Here is a 16512-nt window from a genome sequence, read left to right on the forward strand (position 1 = left end):
AGAGCTAACAGGAGTGTGTTTGGAGCTTATCAGGAAAGGACTCTGATCTTGCACAAAGATAAATAGTTCAGTTCAAAAGTTCACTTAGACTGCAGGGTAAACACATCATCTGGTAACCAGAATGGGAAACCATCCTGCTGACCCCCACCCCCGCCCCGCCCCCAGCCTGCTGACACCAGCTGCTTAGGGAGCAGAAGCAGGAGGATTTTGCATGCAAATCCAGGCAGGTTTACAGAGTGAGTTCGAAGCCAGTTTGGATTACAGAGTTGACTCTAGACCCTGTCTGACAGTGCAGAACAAAACACAACACATCAAACAATGTCAATATAATCATCAACAACAACAATTCTAGAGAAACAGGGCTGGAGAGATGGCTCAGCAGTTAGGCTGCTCTTTCACAGAGTTGAATTCCCAGCACCTGCATGGCGGCTCACAACTGTCTGTAACTTCAGTCGCAGGGGATCTGACTACCTCTTCTGTCCTCCTCAGACACACAGGATGCACAGACATACATGCAAACGAAATACCCATATGCATAAAATAAATAGAAATATAAAAAACGCTGAATTCCATTCCATTAAAAAAAAAGAAAGAAACCCACCAAGAATTGTGACCCGTGATAGAGCATTTCCTTTCTTTCGATATTTGAGATAATAGTAAAAAGTGAAAAGTGAGCTAAAACGCTTAACACCTCCTTTTTTTTTTTTTTTGTCTGGGACAGGGTCTCACGTAGTCCAGGATAGCCTCCACCTTCCTGCTTAGATAAGAATCTGAGCTTCTGGTCTTCTTACCTCTGTATCTCAGGTGCTGGGCTTGGTGGCGTGTGTGTCACCGTGTCTGGCTTTAAGACTGACAAGTTTCTAGAAAAAGTTGACATGTTTCCAGTCTGCTTGGGCTTTTAGCGCCTGCTCATGAGCTCAGATGCCTGCAAGGAAATTCCCTCCTTGCTGACAAGGGTGGTGGTACAGGCTTTTCATCCCAGATGCTCAGGAGGCTGGAGTAGAAGAATCCTAAATTCAAGGCTAGCCTGGGCTACGACATAAGTTCAAGGCCAACCTAGTAGAGCATCATTTAGTCCTGTAAATTGATCTCTGTCTGTCACACCCATGCCATGGCACAGACACACTCCCCTGGCACACACACACACACACACACACACACACACACACACACATGCACGCACGCACGCACGCACGCACGCACACACACACGCACGCACGCACGTAATGTAAAAAGAAAAAAAGTGCCCTTTTGCCCCTCCGAGAGTCGTTAGCCAACAGAAAGGGGAGCCTTGGGGATGGTGCAGAGATGGGGCTGCTCTAGGCCCTGCCAGTGCTGAGCATTTTTCCCCATGAGCTCCAGGTTCCTTTCATTTCAACACGTGGGAAACAGAGGCAGGCAAATCTCTGTAGTGAGTTCTAGGCCAACCAAGGCTACATAGTGAGACAGTGTTTCAAAAGCAGCAACAACAAACCAACCAAACAAGCAAACAAAAACATAAAAACACAATTTTAAAAAATGGTGGTTTAGGGGCTGGAGAAATGGCCCTGTGGTTGGGAACACTGGCTTTTGTAGAAGACCTGGTTTTGATGCCCAGCACCCACATGGCAGCTCACAACCACTTTCAAGTCTAGACTTGGGACCCAAAGCTCTCTTCTGGCTTCCTTGGGCACCGGGCACACATGGTACACAGACAGACACACAGGCAAAACACCCATACATGTAAAACAACAATTTAAAAGAAAAATTAAAAATGTCTTAAAAATGTCTCCCTTATTATGAAATAATTGAAGTAACTTATTTTATATGCAAAACAAGAGGATAAAAGGAAACAAGTTTGGGCCAGTGAGATAGCTCATGGGTAAAATGCACCTGCTGTCGCACCTGGAGACCTGAGTTTGAATCCTGGTCGCCGCACAATGGAAGCATGCAGCTGACTTCTGAAGGCTTTGCTTTGACTTCTACACATGTGCCGCAGTGAATGAACACACACACACACACACACACATGCTAAATAAAATAAATGTAAAAAAGAAGCCACCTATATACTGTTCTTTTTACAGTTATGTTTTTTGGAAAAGTTTTATTTATTTTTGTTTTATGTGTATTGATATTTCAGTGTATGTCTGTGCACCACATGCATGCCTGGTGCCTACAGAGGCAAGAAGACATCAGATGCTCTGGAACTGGAGTTACAGATGGTTGTGAGCCACCTTATGGGTGTTGAGACCTGAACCCAGGTCCTAGGCAAGAATAATAAGTGCTTTTAAATACTGAGCCTTTCTTTAGAACTTGTTCCTTTTGTCTCCTCCTCGAAACAGGCTTTATGTGGCTTGGGCTGGCCTTGAACTAGCTCCATAGCCAGCATGACTAGGCTGGAGAGGTGGCTCAGTGGTCAGGGGCACTGGCTTCTCTTGCAGAGGACCAGAACTAGTTCCAAGAATCTACATAGCTCACTACCACGTGTAACCTCAGTCTCACAGGATTCAGTATTCTTTTCTGGTTTCTTGGGGGAAATACATGAACGCAGTATACATGTACAGGCTGGTAAAAACCCATACATGTTAAATAAGACTAAAAATTTAAAAGGAAGAATACTGTTTTTTTTTTCTTTTCTTTAAAAACATTGTTGGTAAACTGGCCAGGCTGACACACAGCTGTAGTCTCAGCTCTCAAGGTGCTGAGGAGGAAGAACTTCTTGGAGAATAAATTTGAGATCAGCCTGGAGAACATAGTAAGTTATTGGGGTCCAGGAATCACCTCACAAACCACACAGACACTGAGCTCAGTCAGACAGAGAGAGAGTTTATTGAGCATCTGCCCAGGACTGCTTGTTCAGGTCCGTGGTCCAGATTCGGGAACTGAGCCATGACCCTGAGTTAAGATCCTAAAGGGTTTTAAAGCCCCAAATCCACAAGCATCTGTGTGGAAGTATTTCACCAATCAGGACTTAGGGATAGGGGATTCCTTAGGAACATGTTTTTGCTGTACATGTATCCTGCTCCCATTGGTTGGGGTATTCAACTGTGGCAGGGGACTTGCCCCATCTAACATTCATGTCTTAACTTGTCAACTAGGATTAGTTACCCACACACATGTCTCTTTCTGCCAAGTAGAACATCAGTTCCCAGGGAGGTCTTGGGAACTTAAACTTTACCCAGCCACTACTAAAAATGGAAACCTTATTCCAAATAGTTTCTTATATTGGTGCAGGTGTTTCTCCTATACTGGGGTCCATCCCAGATGCAGCTAAAACCATAAAAGCTTATACACAGCTGCCGGAAGTGCTCTTGGGGGAGTTCGTTCTGGTCCAAGCTCATCGTGGGTAATTATACAAAAGAGTTTTACTCACTTTTATGTGACTGTTTTCCAAGGGCACAGAACATAACAGAATATGTAGTCAATCTTGGCATAAGGAAATTTCCTAGTGGCAGCAGAAACATATGAGAAGGTTTCCCTATAACGGCAGGCTGGTAGGTAACTGTTACCGAGGCCTTAACATTCCATCTAGGCCCTAATACGTTACCTAGGTCCTAACAGTAAGAACTTGTCTCAAGTGACTAGTGGCTGAACACAGAGACACAAATTCACACCATTCTTCCCCTATGAAAGAGCTGATGATGAGAAGGTGATGCATTTAAAAAGTGTTAAGAAGGAGGACCACGACTTTCTTCATGTTGCACAATCAAGACAAAACATAGGATAGTATCTTGATTGTGTATGTGTGTGTGGGTATGTGCAGGTGTTTAAAGGCTCAGTTGTGAGTCACGGGACATGGGTGCTGGAAATCAAACCATGTTGTCTGCAAGAACAGTGTTTATGTATGTATGTATGTATGTATGTATGTATTTATTTATTTATGGTTTTTGAGACAAGGTTTTTCTGTGTAGTTCTGGCTGTCCTGGAACTCACTCTGTAGACCAGGCTGGCCTCGAACTTGCAGAGACCCACCTGCCTCTCTGCTTTCTGGGTGTGCCAGCACTGCCCAGCCAACAGTCCATACTCTTAACTGAGGAGCCATCCTCCAACCCAACCTTGTTAGCTCTAACTCTGAGCCTCAAGCAGGAGGACTTTTAGACTTTTAGGGCAGCCTGGGCCACTCATAGTCAACCTATGTTGAAAAACAAAGACAAAACACCAGGGTGTTGATGGGATTATAGAAAAGAGAGTTTATTCTATACACTGTCTGCATCTGTGATTTTATTATGAGAATCATAGTGGTTATCAACAATCGGACAGGTTGCCTTTTTTTTTTTTTTTTTTTTTTTTTTTTTTTAAATACACTACACCTTGGATTCTGACCTAGTGAACGCTGGGTTCAGTTTTCGTCTCCCATCTCTTTCTTGATCCAGTCAACATAACTGAGTAACTTGGTGTAAAAGCCGTACCCCTCGCCACACCCAATGCCCCAGGATACGATACCCGTGGCCACCCAGATATTACGATTGCGGTCCCTGACTGCAAAAACACCCCCGCTGTCCCCCTGGCAGGCGTCGTGCTTCAGAGTTGGGTCCCCGGAACAGAACATATTTTGAGAAAATACATCATTACTCTTTTTCGTCTGGAGCCACCTGTGGCATGCGTCTCGGTCGGCTACAGGCAGACGGACAAACCTGAGGTCAAAAGCTATTTTATCTTCTGTTATCCCGAAGCCGCTGACATAACCCATGAGGCCTTTGTCATAGAAGGTCTCATTGTCTGGGAGACAGATGGGGAGGAGGTTGGGGCCCAGTGTGACAGGGTTTTCCAGCTCCAGCAGGGCAATGTCTCCTTCGAAATTGTTAGGTTCATCTTGGCGGTAGTCTGGGTGGATGATGACCCTGCGAACTGGGTGATGTCCCAGTTTTTTGATCTCTTCCACGCTTGTGTGGCCCAGGAAAACATCTTTACTGGCGTTGATGTTGATGTTTTCTATGTTCTGTCCCTTGGGGTAGATGGTGTGCGCTGCCGTGAGGATCCAGCGGTCTCCAAGCAGGGCCCCGCCCCCTCGCCCGTGGATATTGGTGAATGCCTGCCAGGGGAAGTTGCCTGGCATGGCCTGCTGTCCTCCGATGATGCGCTGCTTCTGTGTCACGGGGTGGACAGGCTTCCCACATACTGCAGAGAGACAGGACGAGAACAGGGTCCGCTCCAGGTCCCGCCCCTTCCTCCCTCTTGCTTAGCACCCCCACCCTACCAATCTCTGCTGCTCTTGACTCTCCTCCCCTTCCCCTCCCTCCCTCCCCCTGTACCTCTCTGTCCTGTTCCCATAGTCCATTCTTTGGCCATTCTTGGCTAACTCTACCGGGAATTTCTCTTGACTTTATCCTCCAATTCCTTGTCTGTGTGAGCACTAAACCATCAGGACCAGTTTAGATTTTCTGTACCTCTCTCTTTTCTCCTGGGATGCTCACTCTTGCTCCTTTTCCCTTACTCCTCACCTGTTCACCTGCATTTCACTTGGAGCTAAGGTATCACCTTCACCACGCTCCTTCCCAAGATCCTGCAAATGGCCCCTGGCCCATCCACCCTTTACCTGGCAGACACCGGGGCATTTTCTCTCCTTCCTCTTCGTTCTTCCAAATGCCTTGGGCTGTGCAGGTGTACATCCCTGCAGATCAAAAGAGTTAGTGTTGACGCTAGAGGTGGTGGGCCAGAAACGCAGGCAGCAGAGGCCATTGGGCACTGAGGGTGTTATATAGGGAGTTGGAAAAAGGAGCCACCACAGTCAGGGATCGAAATTAACTGGTTCATATCTATATAGATACATAGAAAGGTTAAAAGACTCCATACATGCATTTTGTCTTATTGTTGAGTGAAAAGAACCAGAATACTTAGCTATATATGTTTGAGGGATGCCCACTTGTGAAAGTAGATATCCTGGAAGGAAGCCACCTGAGCTTACCAGCGTGTAGGTATCAGGATTACAGATAACAAGGCCGAGTCTTCCTTCCTGTGTTTCTCCTTCCAGAACTTATTGTTAAGAACTGGCTGACGTTGAATTTGCTACATAGCCCAAGCTGGCCCAGAATTCTCCATCCTCAGCTGTAGTCACCCAAATGCTGGTACCCCAGGAGTGCAGGACCACACCCAGCAATAGCTACACCTTCTGATTGTTTACACACTACCATGTTGGTTACTGAGTATGCTCATTTAAATTATCTCATTTAAATATGGAGATGCTGTCCAGCACGTATCATCTTCATTTTTAAAATGAGGAAACTAAGATTAAGCCCTTCCTTCCTTCTTTCCAGTGTTGAATGTGTAACCTAGGGACTCTCACACGGTAGGCATGTGCATTATCACTGAGAAGTATCCTCCATCTTGATTTTTTTTTTTCTTAAAATTTAAAGAGAAATTTTAGATGTGGTGGCATGTACGTGTAATCCTTGGGATATAGAGGTAGGAAGATTAGGTATTTTAAGTCATCCTCGGCTTACGGTTTGAAGACAGAGAGACACAAACAGACACACACAGAGAGTGAGAGACAGAGAGACAGAGAAAGAGAGGAAGGGGGAAGTGAGGAGAGAAGAACGGAATATTAAAGATACCAATGGGGCATGCTGGGATAGTAAGATGGTTCATGATAAAAATTCTTGAGAAAGCGCCCCCAGGCTCAATCTCCATGACTACAATAAACGGACCAACCAACCCACAGATGGGTTTGAGAATCATTAAGTAAACCTGAATGCAAAGATCACAACATGGCAGCCTGAGAGAGGGGGTATAGTGGGGGGATGACACTGTATGTGTGGGGATGGGGATGGTGGTTCAGTGTTCTTAGTGATGGTAGAGTGGGTAGTAGCGGGTATCATTAGCGAGTGAATATGGTGGAGACCGTGTTCATCGGTAACCTCGATGGCGGTGATGGTGATACCGATTTTGGTGATGGTGGTGTTGGTGAAGAGAATGTGTACTGGAGATTGTCGATGTTGGTGGAGGTAATTTCGGTGATGCTGGTGCTGCCTATGGCTTTGATGGTGCTGGTGTTGGAACGGTGGTGGCAGTTGTTGGTGTTGGAAGTGGCGATGGTGATGGCGGTATTGGTAGCATGTCAGTGGTGGTTAAGAAGGCACTGTGCCAGCCTGGGTGCTATTGGTGGTTAATGCGTGGTTACTGGCAGTGGTAGTCTTGGTAACGTGGTGAGAGGGAACCGGTGGCATAAGAAATTCGAGTCTTTGCTTTTCGTTGGCTTGGTGCCCTTTTCTTCAAATAATTAGACATTTTTTAAAAAATGTCATCTTAATGTAGAATCCTTCGGCTAGTACCAAGGATTCTATTGAAGAAATGTCAGATGTCCCTCAGAGGTGAAAGAGGGATAAGGACCGTGATGGGCGTCAGCTCCTACCTCGTACAGACTCGCTGCTGCCAGCTCTGGTCATCATCTTGTAATAGGGTTCATGGCAGTAATATTGGATGCTGGCTTTATAGGTGTTCACACCGTTTGTGGTGACGTAGCGGAAGTTCCCATTAGTCAGGCTTCGGGGCTGCCCGCAGTTCTTGACTTCGAGAGAGCACAGGGTTGTGAGGGAGGGGAGGACACCTGCTCGGAAACTGGGGGAGGGGCGGTTAGGGGACTTGGAGCGCCTCGGAGATGTGGGGTCAGTAGCGTGGACACTTGGAATAGATGGAGTGACATTCAGTTCTGGCAGAGCCCAGAACGGCTTCTGAGATGGGCTGTGAGCTCCAAGGAGCAAACAGAGGCAGGACCCTCGGAGACGAGGGGTCTTTCCCCCCTCCCAGCTCATGTCTCAAGACTGAGGAACGGCAGGTATCCAGTTTGTGACTTACTCTTGCACCTGGGCATGGCTCGGTGCCAGGTGCCGTCATGTTGACAAACAGCTGTGAAGGAAAGCAGCGCCTGGTTTCCCTGTTCAGGAGAAGGTAGATGCCGTCAGCACACAGCCCACCCCCCCCCACTCCCGTGCCTCACACTGAGTGTGGGAATGGGAAGACAAGCTGTGCCTCCTCCTCCCTCCTTCCCGTTCTCCCTAGCTAGTGCTCTCAGTACAGGGCTGCAGACGGGATGCCGAGCTTCCAAAGCAGAAAGTCAAAGTGAGGCTAATTGGTAGATTCAGTAATCCTTTTAGATTCTTGCCTGTTTCTACTAGATGGCCCGAAGACCCTAAAGTATACAAAGGACAAGTCAGGATTGTACTTTTATATCAAAACGAAGACCATTTTCTAGAGCAGACCCAGGCTTTTCCCTCTTTCTGAAACCGTCTACCAGCTGAGGTCTCTGTCACACTCCGTCCCGCACTGTGGTTTTCTTCAAGCCCAGGGCTTTCCCTAAGCTACTAGTGGCCCCTGGTCCCTTTCATAGGTGGTCAACATGGTGCCATGGCAGGTGATGGGCAGTTGGCACAAGATCAAAGAGTGGCACTCACTTGCTAATACTGAAAAATAAGATTTTTTTGAGACAGGGCCTTGTTAAAGAGCCTGGGCTGTCTTCAAACTAGCTGTGTATCCCGGGCTGGTCTCACATACATGGTTTTCTTGCATGAGCTTCCTCATGAGTTCATGTTACAGGTGCTGGTGGCACTGCACCTGGTTATGAATAACTCATTACGAGCAAGGATCAGGTGGGTCTAAGGGGACTTGTAATCCCAGCACTCAGGAGGAGAGGCAGGAGGACAAAAAGCTTAAATCTAGCCTGGGCTCTACAGTGAGACAAACTGTCACCAACCTATCAGCCAACCATTCCTTCTTCCCCATCGACTTAACTATACATCTTCATCAACCGGCAAAGCTGGGTACAGGGCAGTGGGCCTGCGGTGAGACCACAATGTGTATCAAGGAGCCCGGGGGGGGGGTTGTAAGAAACCATTGTGTGATGCTGAACATGTCAGGAACATGTTCCGTTTTTACTACTACAGTGAGTAATTAAAGTGATCCAGTAGTGTTTAAACTTGGCTGCCCCTCAAAACTCCAATCGGTGGTTTTAAATAGTCAGGGGGCCCAGGTTGTACAGATACAGACAGATGGAATTAGAGTCTTAAGCAGAGAGCCCAGAGATCAATCTTCTCATTTTTTTCCTTCTCTCTCTTTCTCCTTTTCTTTCTCTTTTTCTCTCCTTCTTTCTCCCTTCTCTCTCTTCTTTTTTTTTTCTTTTTCTTTTGATACAGAGTGTCTCTGTAAAACCCTGGCCATTCTAGAACTCTCTGTAGACCAGGCTGGCCCTGAACTCCCAGAGATCTACCTGCCTCTAATTGCCTCTGTGTCCTTAAGTGCTAGGATTAAAGTTGTGAGCCACCACCGCCTGGCTAAGACATCAGGTTCTTAAAAAACCCTTTGAGTGTTTCCTGTATGCAGACAAAGTAGATGCTCTTCCTCCTCCGCCTTCTCCTCCTCCTTCTCCTCCTCTTCCTCTTCTTCCTTCTCCTTCGAAGTACCTGGCATTGAACCTGGGGCCACATGCATCCTAGGCAAGCCCTCTACTGCTGAGCTATATCCTCAGCCAGCCAGCCCTCTTTTTCACTTTGAGACGAGATCTCACTGAGTCACCCTGGTTGGCCTTGAACTTGCTCTGTAGCCTGAGTGGATCTTGAACTTCAGCCCCTTTGATGTTTACCCAGATCTGAGAGCAGGCAGATTTTGCTTCTTTCAGATCCACCCTCCATGGCTCTATTTGAGACCTGCCCATCACTTCTTCCTGGGACACCCAAGGATCTCTCCCATCAGCCCTGGCCTCTTACCTCCATGAGCTGATAGCCTTGTTTGCAGGTGACAATGAAATAATCCCGGAACTGGTACTCAGGCTGCAGATCCTGGATGATGGTGAACTCATCCAGGGTCTTGGGTTGGGGGCACTTGATGACTGTTGGTGAGGCCAAAGGGCATACTCTTGTCAGAGCCATTGGTCCCCTTCCCTTCCACTTCCCTCATTACTAGCAGGCAAGGGAGGTGATATCTATCTTAGTTTAGTTTAGGGGGCTAGAGATAGAACTCAGGGTCTCGTGCATGTTAGACACACGTTTCCCAGGAAGCCACACCCCTCCCTCTCACTTTCAGTGGTGTAGTGTAGCTTCCAGCCTCGGCTGTCCCCGGACTCATCCGTGAAGAACACCAGATCCACTGCGTTGCTGCTGGTGTCAAGGTCTGGAGGTCTTTGATTTCCACAGAATTCACCCAAGTTCTTCCCATTAGCATAGATCTGATGGAAAGAGGGGTGGAGATTGTGGTTATTTCTCCAGTGGGGACATTTTTTTTTTCTTTACATAAATCTACTTGGGTGGCCAAGGGTAACGGTAGAGATGGAATCCTACCTGAGGTATGTTTTCAACTGCAAGTGAAAAGGGACCCCACCCCCACCCCGGGATCCACTGGCTGTTGTAGGGAGCTATTCTAGACCTATATAATTCTGGTCAGCAATGTGTCCCTGTCCCACTCAGTCAGAGGTCCCAGGAAGGAGCAGGGGCCCAGGGAACCATGTGGGTAAATGAAGGAAAAGGTAAAGTATAGTTGTACCTGGAGCTGGTCATAGGGACAGTGTACTTGCTGGTGGTCATCAATTTCAAAAGGATCCAGGAACTTGAGGTGCACGGTGAGGCCCCTCTCAACCCGGATGCTATAGTTGCAGCGTAGATCCGGTGGATAGGGCTGAGGGTATTCGAGGCTGGAGACATAGCCCGAGGGCTCTGTGTAGAGCTCACTGCTGCATTCAGCTATACAAACAAATCCAGAGGGGCCATTAGGGCTCTTAGGCTGGCCCAGCAAGCCTCTGCTCTGCCTTTGCCTACCCCCCCCCCCCCCGCCCCATCATCACTCCGCCTCACCCTGGCAGGATTGCCTATCTTTCTGAAGCTCGTAGCCAGGACGGCAGGAACAGAAGTAGCCTCCAACATAGTTGTGACACAGGTGTTGGCATCGGGGCTGCAAACCCTCTTCCACTGAGCCGGGCTGGGGTGCGCATTCATCAAGGTCTGGAAAGGATTCCAGAAGGAAGGGTTACGTTCCTGTCCACAGAATTCCGGGCTCAGGTGTACTATTGTGCTATCTGGTCCTCTATCCAGAGACTTTTGTGTGGTCTCAGAGAGTCATGTACCAGAAGCCTGGAGACAAAGTCCACTTCTGGCCCCTATTCCTCTCTAAAGTTCTCTGGCAGCAGAGCCCAGATTGTCAGAACACATCTTGAGGAGAGAAATAAGAAAGGGGAGGCTTCTGGCTTCTTTGGGTTCTGTTAGGGTTTGGTTTGTTGCTATTCATTGTAATGCTAAGTACTTGCCCCCAACATCTGGTTGCCCCCAGGGACAAGAGAATCCTCACATGCATGAAGTGATGCTATGTAACAATAAAGATACTGATGGCCTGTAGCTGGGCAGAAGAAAGGTAGGCAGGGTTTTGGTTTCCTGGGTTATTGATAGAGAAGTATAGAATAGCATAGAGGGTAGATATCTGCCCAGCTGTAGCATTGATTAAGGCTTATTATAAAATATATAAAAGTTTTGTGTCTTTTATCTGGGAACTGAATGATCAAAGGGTAGAACCCCCCCCCATTGAGATTAAGAAATTACTACAACAGGGCTCAAACTTGCCCCCCATATACTCCCGTGGCTGAGGCCAGAAGGAAGGGCTGGCTGCTGGGAGCACTCACCCACAGCCTGGTAGTAGGCTAGGAAGCCCTTGTAGAACATGATGGTCCCATTCTCCTCGTTGGAGAAATCTGTGTGAAAGGTCAGCAGCATTTTGTTTCCCTGGGATATGAATTCCTTCTTTCCTGGGGGGTTCCCCAGGGGAGAATCCAGCTGCCCACAGAACCTCCCAAGAGTTTTCTTATCAGCAGAAATCTGTTGGAGGGAAGACAATGGAGAGAAAGCCCTGTTAAGGAGCCTGGTCCCATATGGCAGGCCATCGAAGGTACTCCCTGGATTGAATCATGACCTAATGTTACTTCCTGTCAGATGCTATGCACACTCCCAAGGGATGCTTATTGGCCTATCTCAGCCTTTCATTGATTTTATTTTCTTAAGGTAGGATCTTTCTATGTAGCCTAGGCTAGCCTTGATGACATTTATTATTTTCTCTGTATCTGTCTCTTTCTTTCTCTGTGTGTGTGTTGAGGGGCATGTTGCAGGAGCATACGTATAAAGCACAGAGGACAACTTGCAGGAGTTAGGTCTTTCCCTCCATCATGGACATTCCTGAGATAGAACTCGAGGTCGTCAGACTTGGAGGCAAGGGCCTTTACACACTTAGCCATCTAACCAGCTCTGGACTGCGACTAAACCCACATTACTTCTGCCAACCATTGGCTAATCCTTCCCCTGTCATCCTGTGCCTGGGACCTCATCTCTTCCCTGTCTTCTGCCCCCATCCAATCTCATTTCTTCCTTTCCACTTCCTGTAACCCTCCCCCAGGAATCCTGGTCTCCACTGTCTTCCTCCTCTTCCCCTCCCACCTCTTCTCATCTTCCTCCTTGGTGTCTTTGACAGTGTGCTTTACTAAGTAGGCCACGCTTGCCTTGAACTTGGTGTAGCGCCCAGGCTGGTCTAGAACCTTCTAAGTCGACTGATTCTCTGACGTCACAGGACTGTGCTACCTTAATCAGGCCTTTTATTCCGTTTTGCTTTCTACTTCATTGTTTTAAGAGCCACACTCAGTTCAGCTTCCTGACAGACCCAGCCGAACACGATAGTACCAGTGGCGCCCAGCAGCCTCGGCGCTGGCCAGGATCACCTGGTCTCTTCACTCTTTGTCTCACAGATTCCTCAGTTTCTCCCAAACAGAAGACATACTCCTCTCTAGCTTTGCCACAGAATGCACCCCACCCTCAGCGCTGCAGACAAGTCCTCTTTGTTGGGGACGTGTGTGGCTTTCACATTATTCTTTTAACTGCCAGGCTGCTGCCGAAGTGTGATAGTGTGTGGACGGGCACAGGCTCTGCTCAGATCCAGCTTTTTATTTTTACTGGACATAGAAAGATGGAGGCCAAGGAAGAAACCCTTTGAAGGGTACGGACTAGGGGTGACCAAGGTCCTTGTCCTCCCTGAAGGACGTGTGACACCTGTCATGTGCTTCATTTCCTCGTGGTTAGGTTGCCATACAGGGAAACGGAGGCACAGCTGTTTCTTAAGGTCTTATGGCTAGCCATCTCCTAACACTAATACACAGTGAAATCTCCTGGAATAAACACCTCCCCTTTCCCCATAAGTCTCACTAAGGGCCTCAAAAGTCCATAAATACCTCCTCTGTGGCATCAGAAACTCAAGACCTGCATTTCTACAGAGCCACACAATGTTGGGGTAGAGGCATATTGTATCCAGGGCACAAACTTCCAGCTTTGTCTCCCCTCCATCCCAGTCTGACACCTACCTTGACATAGTCATAGAAACAGCCCTCAGAAGGCTCCACATCAAACTGCCAGAAGACCAGCTTCACCCTGTACCCCGTGGGGACAGTGATCACAGTGGTTGTCTCCAAGTCACTGGGGTAAGGCTTGGGATACAGAGGGGAGGTCACCTCTCCATAGAGCTTTCGAGGGAGGTAGATGGAGCCCTCCACCCCACAGAACAGGGTCACCGGGAGGAGGGCGAGGACCCACCTGTCAAAGAGAGAGGGGGAGTGTTTGTGGGGCTGGAGGGGTGCAGCACCCTTGCCATTCGGGCTGCTGTAAGCAGTGACCAGTCCAGCGGTCACTGGGTTCCACCGCACCCCCGCCCCCGCCCCAAAGCTGCCTCCTCTGCCCTTGTCTTTTATTTCCTTTTCTTTCTGCAGTAGGACTGGCCTGGGACCAGCTATCTATCTGAGGGTGAAGTTTTCCAGCGATGGCTCTGCAAAGGTTCCCACAGCTTCAGCAAAGGCCCCTGGGAGAAAATACTTCATGGCGCCTGAGAACACATGTTGGAGGGATTCTCTTCACCTTCAGGGAGCTCCCACCCCTCACTGCTACCCTGCTATGAGTCAAGAAAGGAGAGGCTGCTTCAGCACATGTCTAAGGGTCTGGTCCCTGGAAGGAGGTCTGAGGAGTGTCCCTGGGAAGTTTGTGCTCTGGGGATGAACTATAGGAAGGAGGGGTATTGTGTTCCTGTTCTTTTTTCCTTTTCCTTTCCTTTCCCTTCCTTCTTCTTCTTCTTCTTTTAATGTGGGAGCATTTTTGCCTCCTGTGCCCAACTCCTCCTTCCTCCCTTAGCGCCCATCAGCCTTACTCACATGTCTCAAAGCCAGTTTGTTTTGGGTCCTCAGCTCTCCTGACAGAGTCTTCAGGCACTGTAAATTGAAGGAGGGAGTGGGCACGCAGAGGAGGGAAGGACTGTGGCAGTGGAGGGGGTGACCATTCCCGGAGGAATGTTGCAGGGAACGAACCATTTGCATAAACAAAAAAAAAAAAAAAAAAAAAAAAAAAAAAAAAAAAAAAAATCTGAGTTCCCCAGTTTAGTTTTGGTTTTGAAATCCCTGTTGCTTGCTGGTGCCATCTGGTGGTGTACTTGGGGAATGGCTGAGGAGACGAGCTCGGAACTTGTAGGGACGGGAAACATTTGGTTTGGAGGGCCAGACTCTGGGGTCTCTAAGTCGGATTAATATTTTCGGGGAGACTTTTCCGGGGGCTTCTAGTCGCAGTTTAGTCGAGGTTTATCGTCACAGGCATCACAGGCTGAGGAGGCCCTTAAAAGCATTTAAGGACTATGCTTTCCTATTGGCCCCGTCTTGCAATCGTTCACCTGGAAGCCGCGGTGCAAGAATGAACGGCCGGGGTTTAAACGCGCAGGGTGAGGTGACAGAAGAATCGGGTTATTGGGTTGAGGAGGGCACTGGAGCAGGAAGACGGGGTGTATAATTGTGGCCGTGGGTGAGTTGCTCTGTCTCAGGATCTCGGGATCCTAAAGGCTAGGCTTTGAGCCCCCACCTCCATCCCTTAACTCTGGCTTGCCAGTGAACTTAGATCTTATTGGAAGATAGGACAGCTAACATCTTGCCCTGGATATCTGGTCAGCGCCAGTCCTCAGGGATACAATTACGTAGTGCTTCAAGCGAAGGGTGTGGCTGAAGAGGGACGGTGACTCTATCTTTTTAGAAGGAAAACCAGGTTCCCGAGACAGCTGTACTGTCCACAGGGACATAGTGTCCTGGTTTAAAAGTTTGCTCTTGTGTCCACAGCACCAATAAGTAAGTAAGTAAGTAAGTAAGTAAGTAAGTAAGTAAGTAAGTAAGTAAGTAAATAAATAAATAAATAAATAAAATCCATGACACTGTTCTGTGGAGGCTTGGGCTGCAGAGCAGGCCTCCCAGTTCCTGTAACTTGTTCCTTATTAGGAGAACCTTCCATCCCTCTAACAGGCCCCTCCCTCATTGTTTACATGTGGGATTATTTGTATTAGGGGTCAGACAGTGAAATTTAAAGATCCACAAAGATAACCGCACTCTCCCCCCCCCCCCCCCACAGTGACCGGTTATCTTGGAATGAGGCTGGAGAGCAGGCAACACACAAGATGCAAAAGCCACCAAGGTTTGGAAGGTTTTCCCAGCAGACCTGTACACTGGAGCAGATGCTTGGAGGTAGTGTGGCAGGGCTGGTCCAAGATTTTATCACAGTAAGATCCATGGCCTGGTCACAGGTCAGGAAAGACAGATGGTGAGTGGTGGGAAATGATTAGGTCAGAAGACAGAAGGAAGAGGAACACTGAACCTTACCACCTCAGGTCCAGCCACACTTCCACTCTGTTTAAACATGCAAATAAAATTTAAATCTGCATCTGGAGATAGAAATAATTACACAGATCTGGACAGATATATGTATTGTGCTCTGTCAACATGAAAATATATAATTTTTTATAAAAATAAAAATTTCAATAAGAGTGATATACACTAATTACTTAAGATTTAACCAGTAGATTCTCCGCCCGCCTCGGCGCAGCCTGTGTGTGGCGGTTCCCGGGGGAGGCGGGGATCCCGGTAGCCGACGGCCCGTGGAGCAACATGCCTAAGTTTTATTGCGATTCCTGTGATCCGTATCTTACCTACGGTTCTCCGTCTGTGAGGAAGACGCAGAGGTCGGAAACACAAAGAGAATGTGAAAGACTGTTACCAGAAGTGGATGGAAGAGCAGCAGGTCCAGAGCCCGATTGTCAAAATGGGGCTCTGTTTCAACAAAGATCCCTCCCAGCTTCACTCTGCTCCTCTGCCTGCATGAACCATGATCCCACCTCCCCCAGTGTCCCGGGTCCTCCTCGGCCTGGCATGATTTCTGCACCCCACATGGAAGACTGTCCCATGATGTCACTGATGGGCCCTCCTCCTTCTCCTGGGATGATGCCTGTAGGACCAGCTCTTGGGATGAGATCACCCATGGAAGGTCACATGCCCATGATGCCTGGGCCTCCAGTGATGAGACCTCCTGCCCGCCCTATGATGGAGGCCACATGGCCTGGCATGACCCTGCCACAGATAAGAGCAGAAGCTCGCTCTTTTTCGTTTTGTTGTTCTCGTTTCACCAGGAGACCTTGGTGCTGAGTCTGAGTGTTTACCAGATGCAGGACAAGGAACTTCCTTCCTCACAGAGAGAATGCTTCTGGAGAGAGAAGTGATACAAAAAAAAA

The 16512-nt window shown here is 48.1% G+C and overlaps 1 protein-coding gene and 1 pseudogene across 2 annotated transcripts; one reads left to right on the plus strand and one right to left on the minus strand.

Annotated features, from left to right (window-relative positions):
* Positions 1–4145: 4145 nt before the first annotated feature.
* C1R (complement C1r) lies at positions 4146–14265 on the minus strand. Its single transcript, XM_080915055.1, has 11 exons — positions 14129–14265; positions 13292–13520; positions 11573–11765; positions 10755–10901; positions 10447–10643; positions 9985–10132; positions 9675–9796; positions 7771–7849; positions 7328–7483; positions 5516–5590; positions 4146–5097 (listed from the first exon to the last, which is right to left on the minus strand). Coding segments are annotated over exons 1-11 (2127 nt in total). The 5' UTR covers positions 14131–14265; the 3' UTR covers positions 4146–4318.
* A 1627-nt stretch (positions 14266–15892) lies between these two features.
* Positions 15893–16426, plus strand: LOC308418844 (U1 small nuclear ribonucleoprotein C-like; annotated as a pseudogene). The gene has a single exon. The product of its transcript is annotated as a U1 small nuclear ribonucleoprotein C-like (transcript).
* The last annotated feature ends 86 nt before the right edge of the window (positions 16427–16512 follow it).

This window comes from Micromys minutus (genome assembly GCF_963924665.1).
Source record: "Micromys minutus genome assembly, chromosome: 3".
NCBI classification, from domain to species: domain Eukaryota; kingdom Metazoa; phylum Chordata; class Mammalia; order Rodentia; family Muridae; genus Micromys; species Micromys minutus.

Coding starts and splice junctions, on each gene's coding strand:
- C1R (XM_080915055.1), bottom strand. Junction 10,902..11,572: donor AGCCTACTACCAGGCTGTGG/GTGAGTGCTCCC, acceptor AATCCTTTCCAG/ACCTTGATGAATGCGCACCC. Junction 10,133..10,446: donor GTCCCTATGACCAGCTCCAG/GTACAACTATAC, acceptor TCTTTCCATCAG/ATCTATGCTAATGGGAAGAA.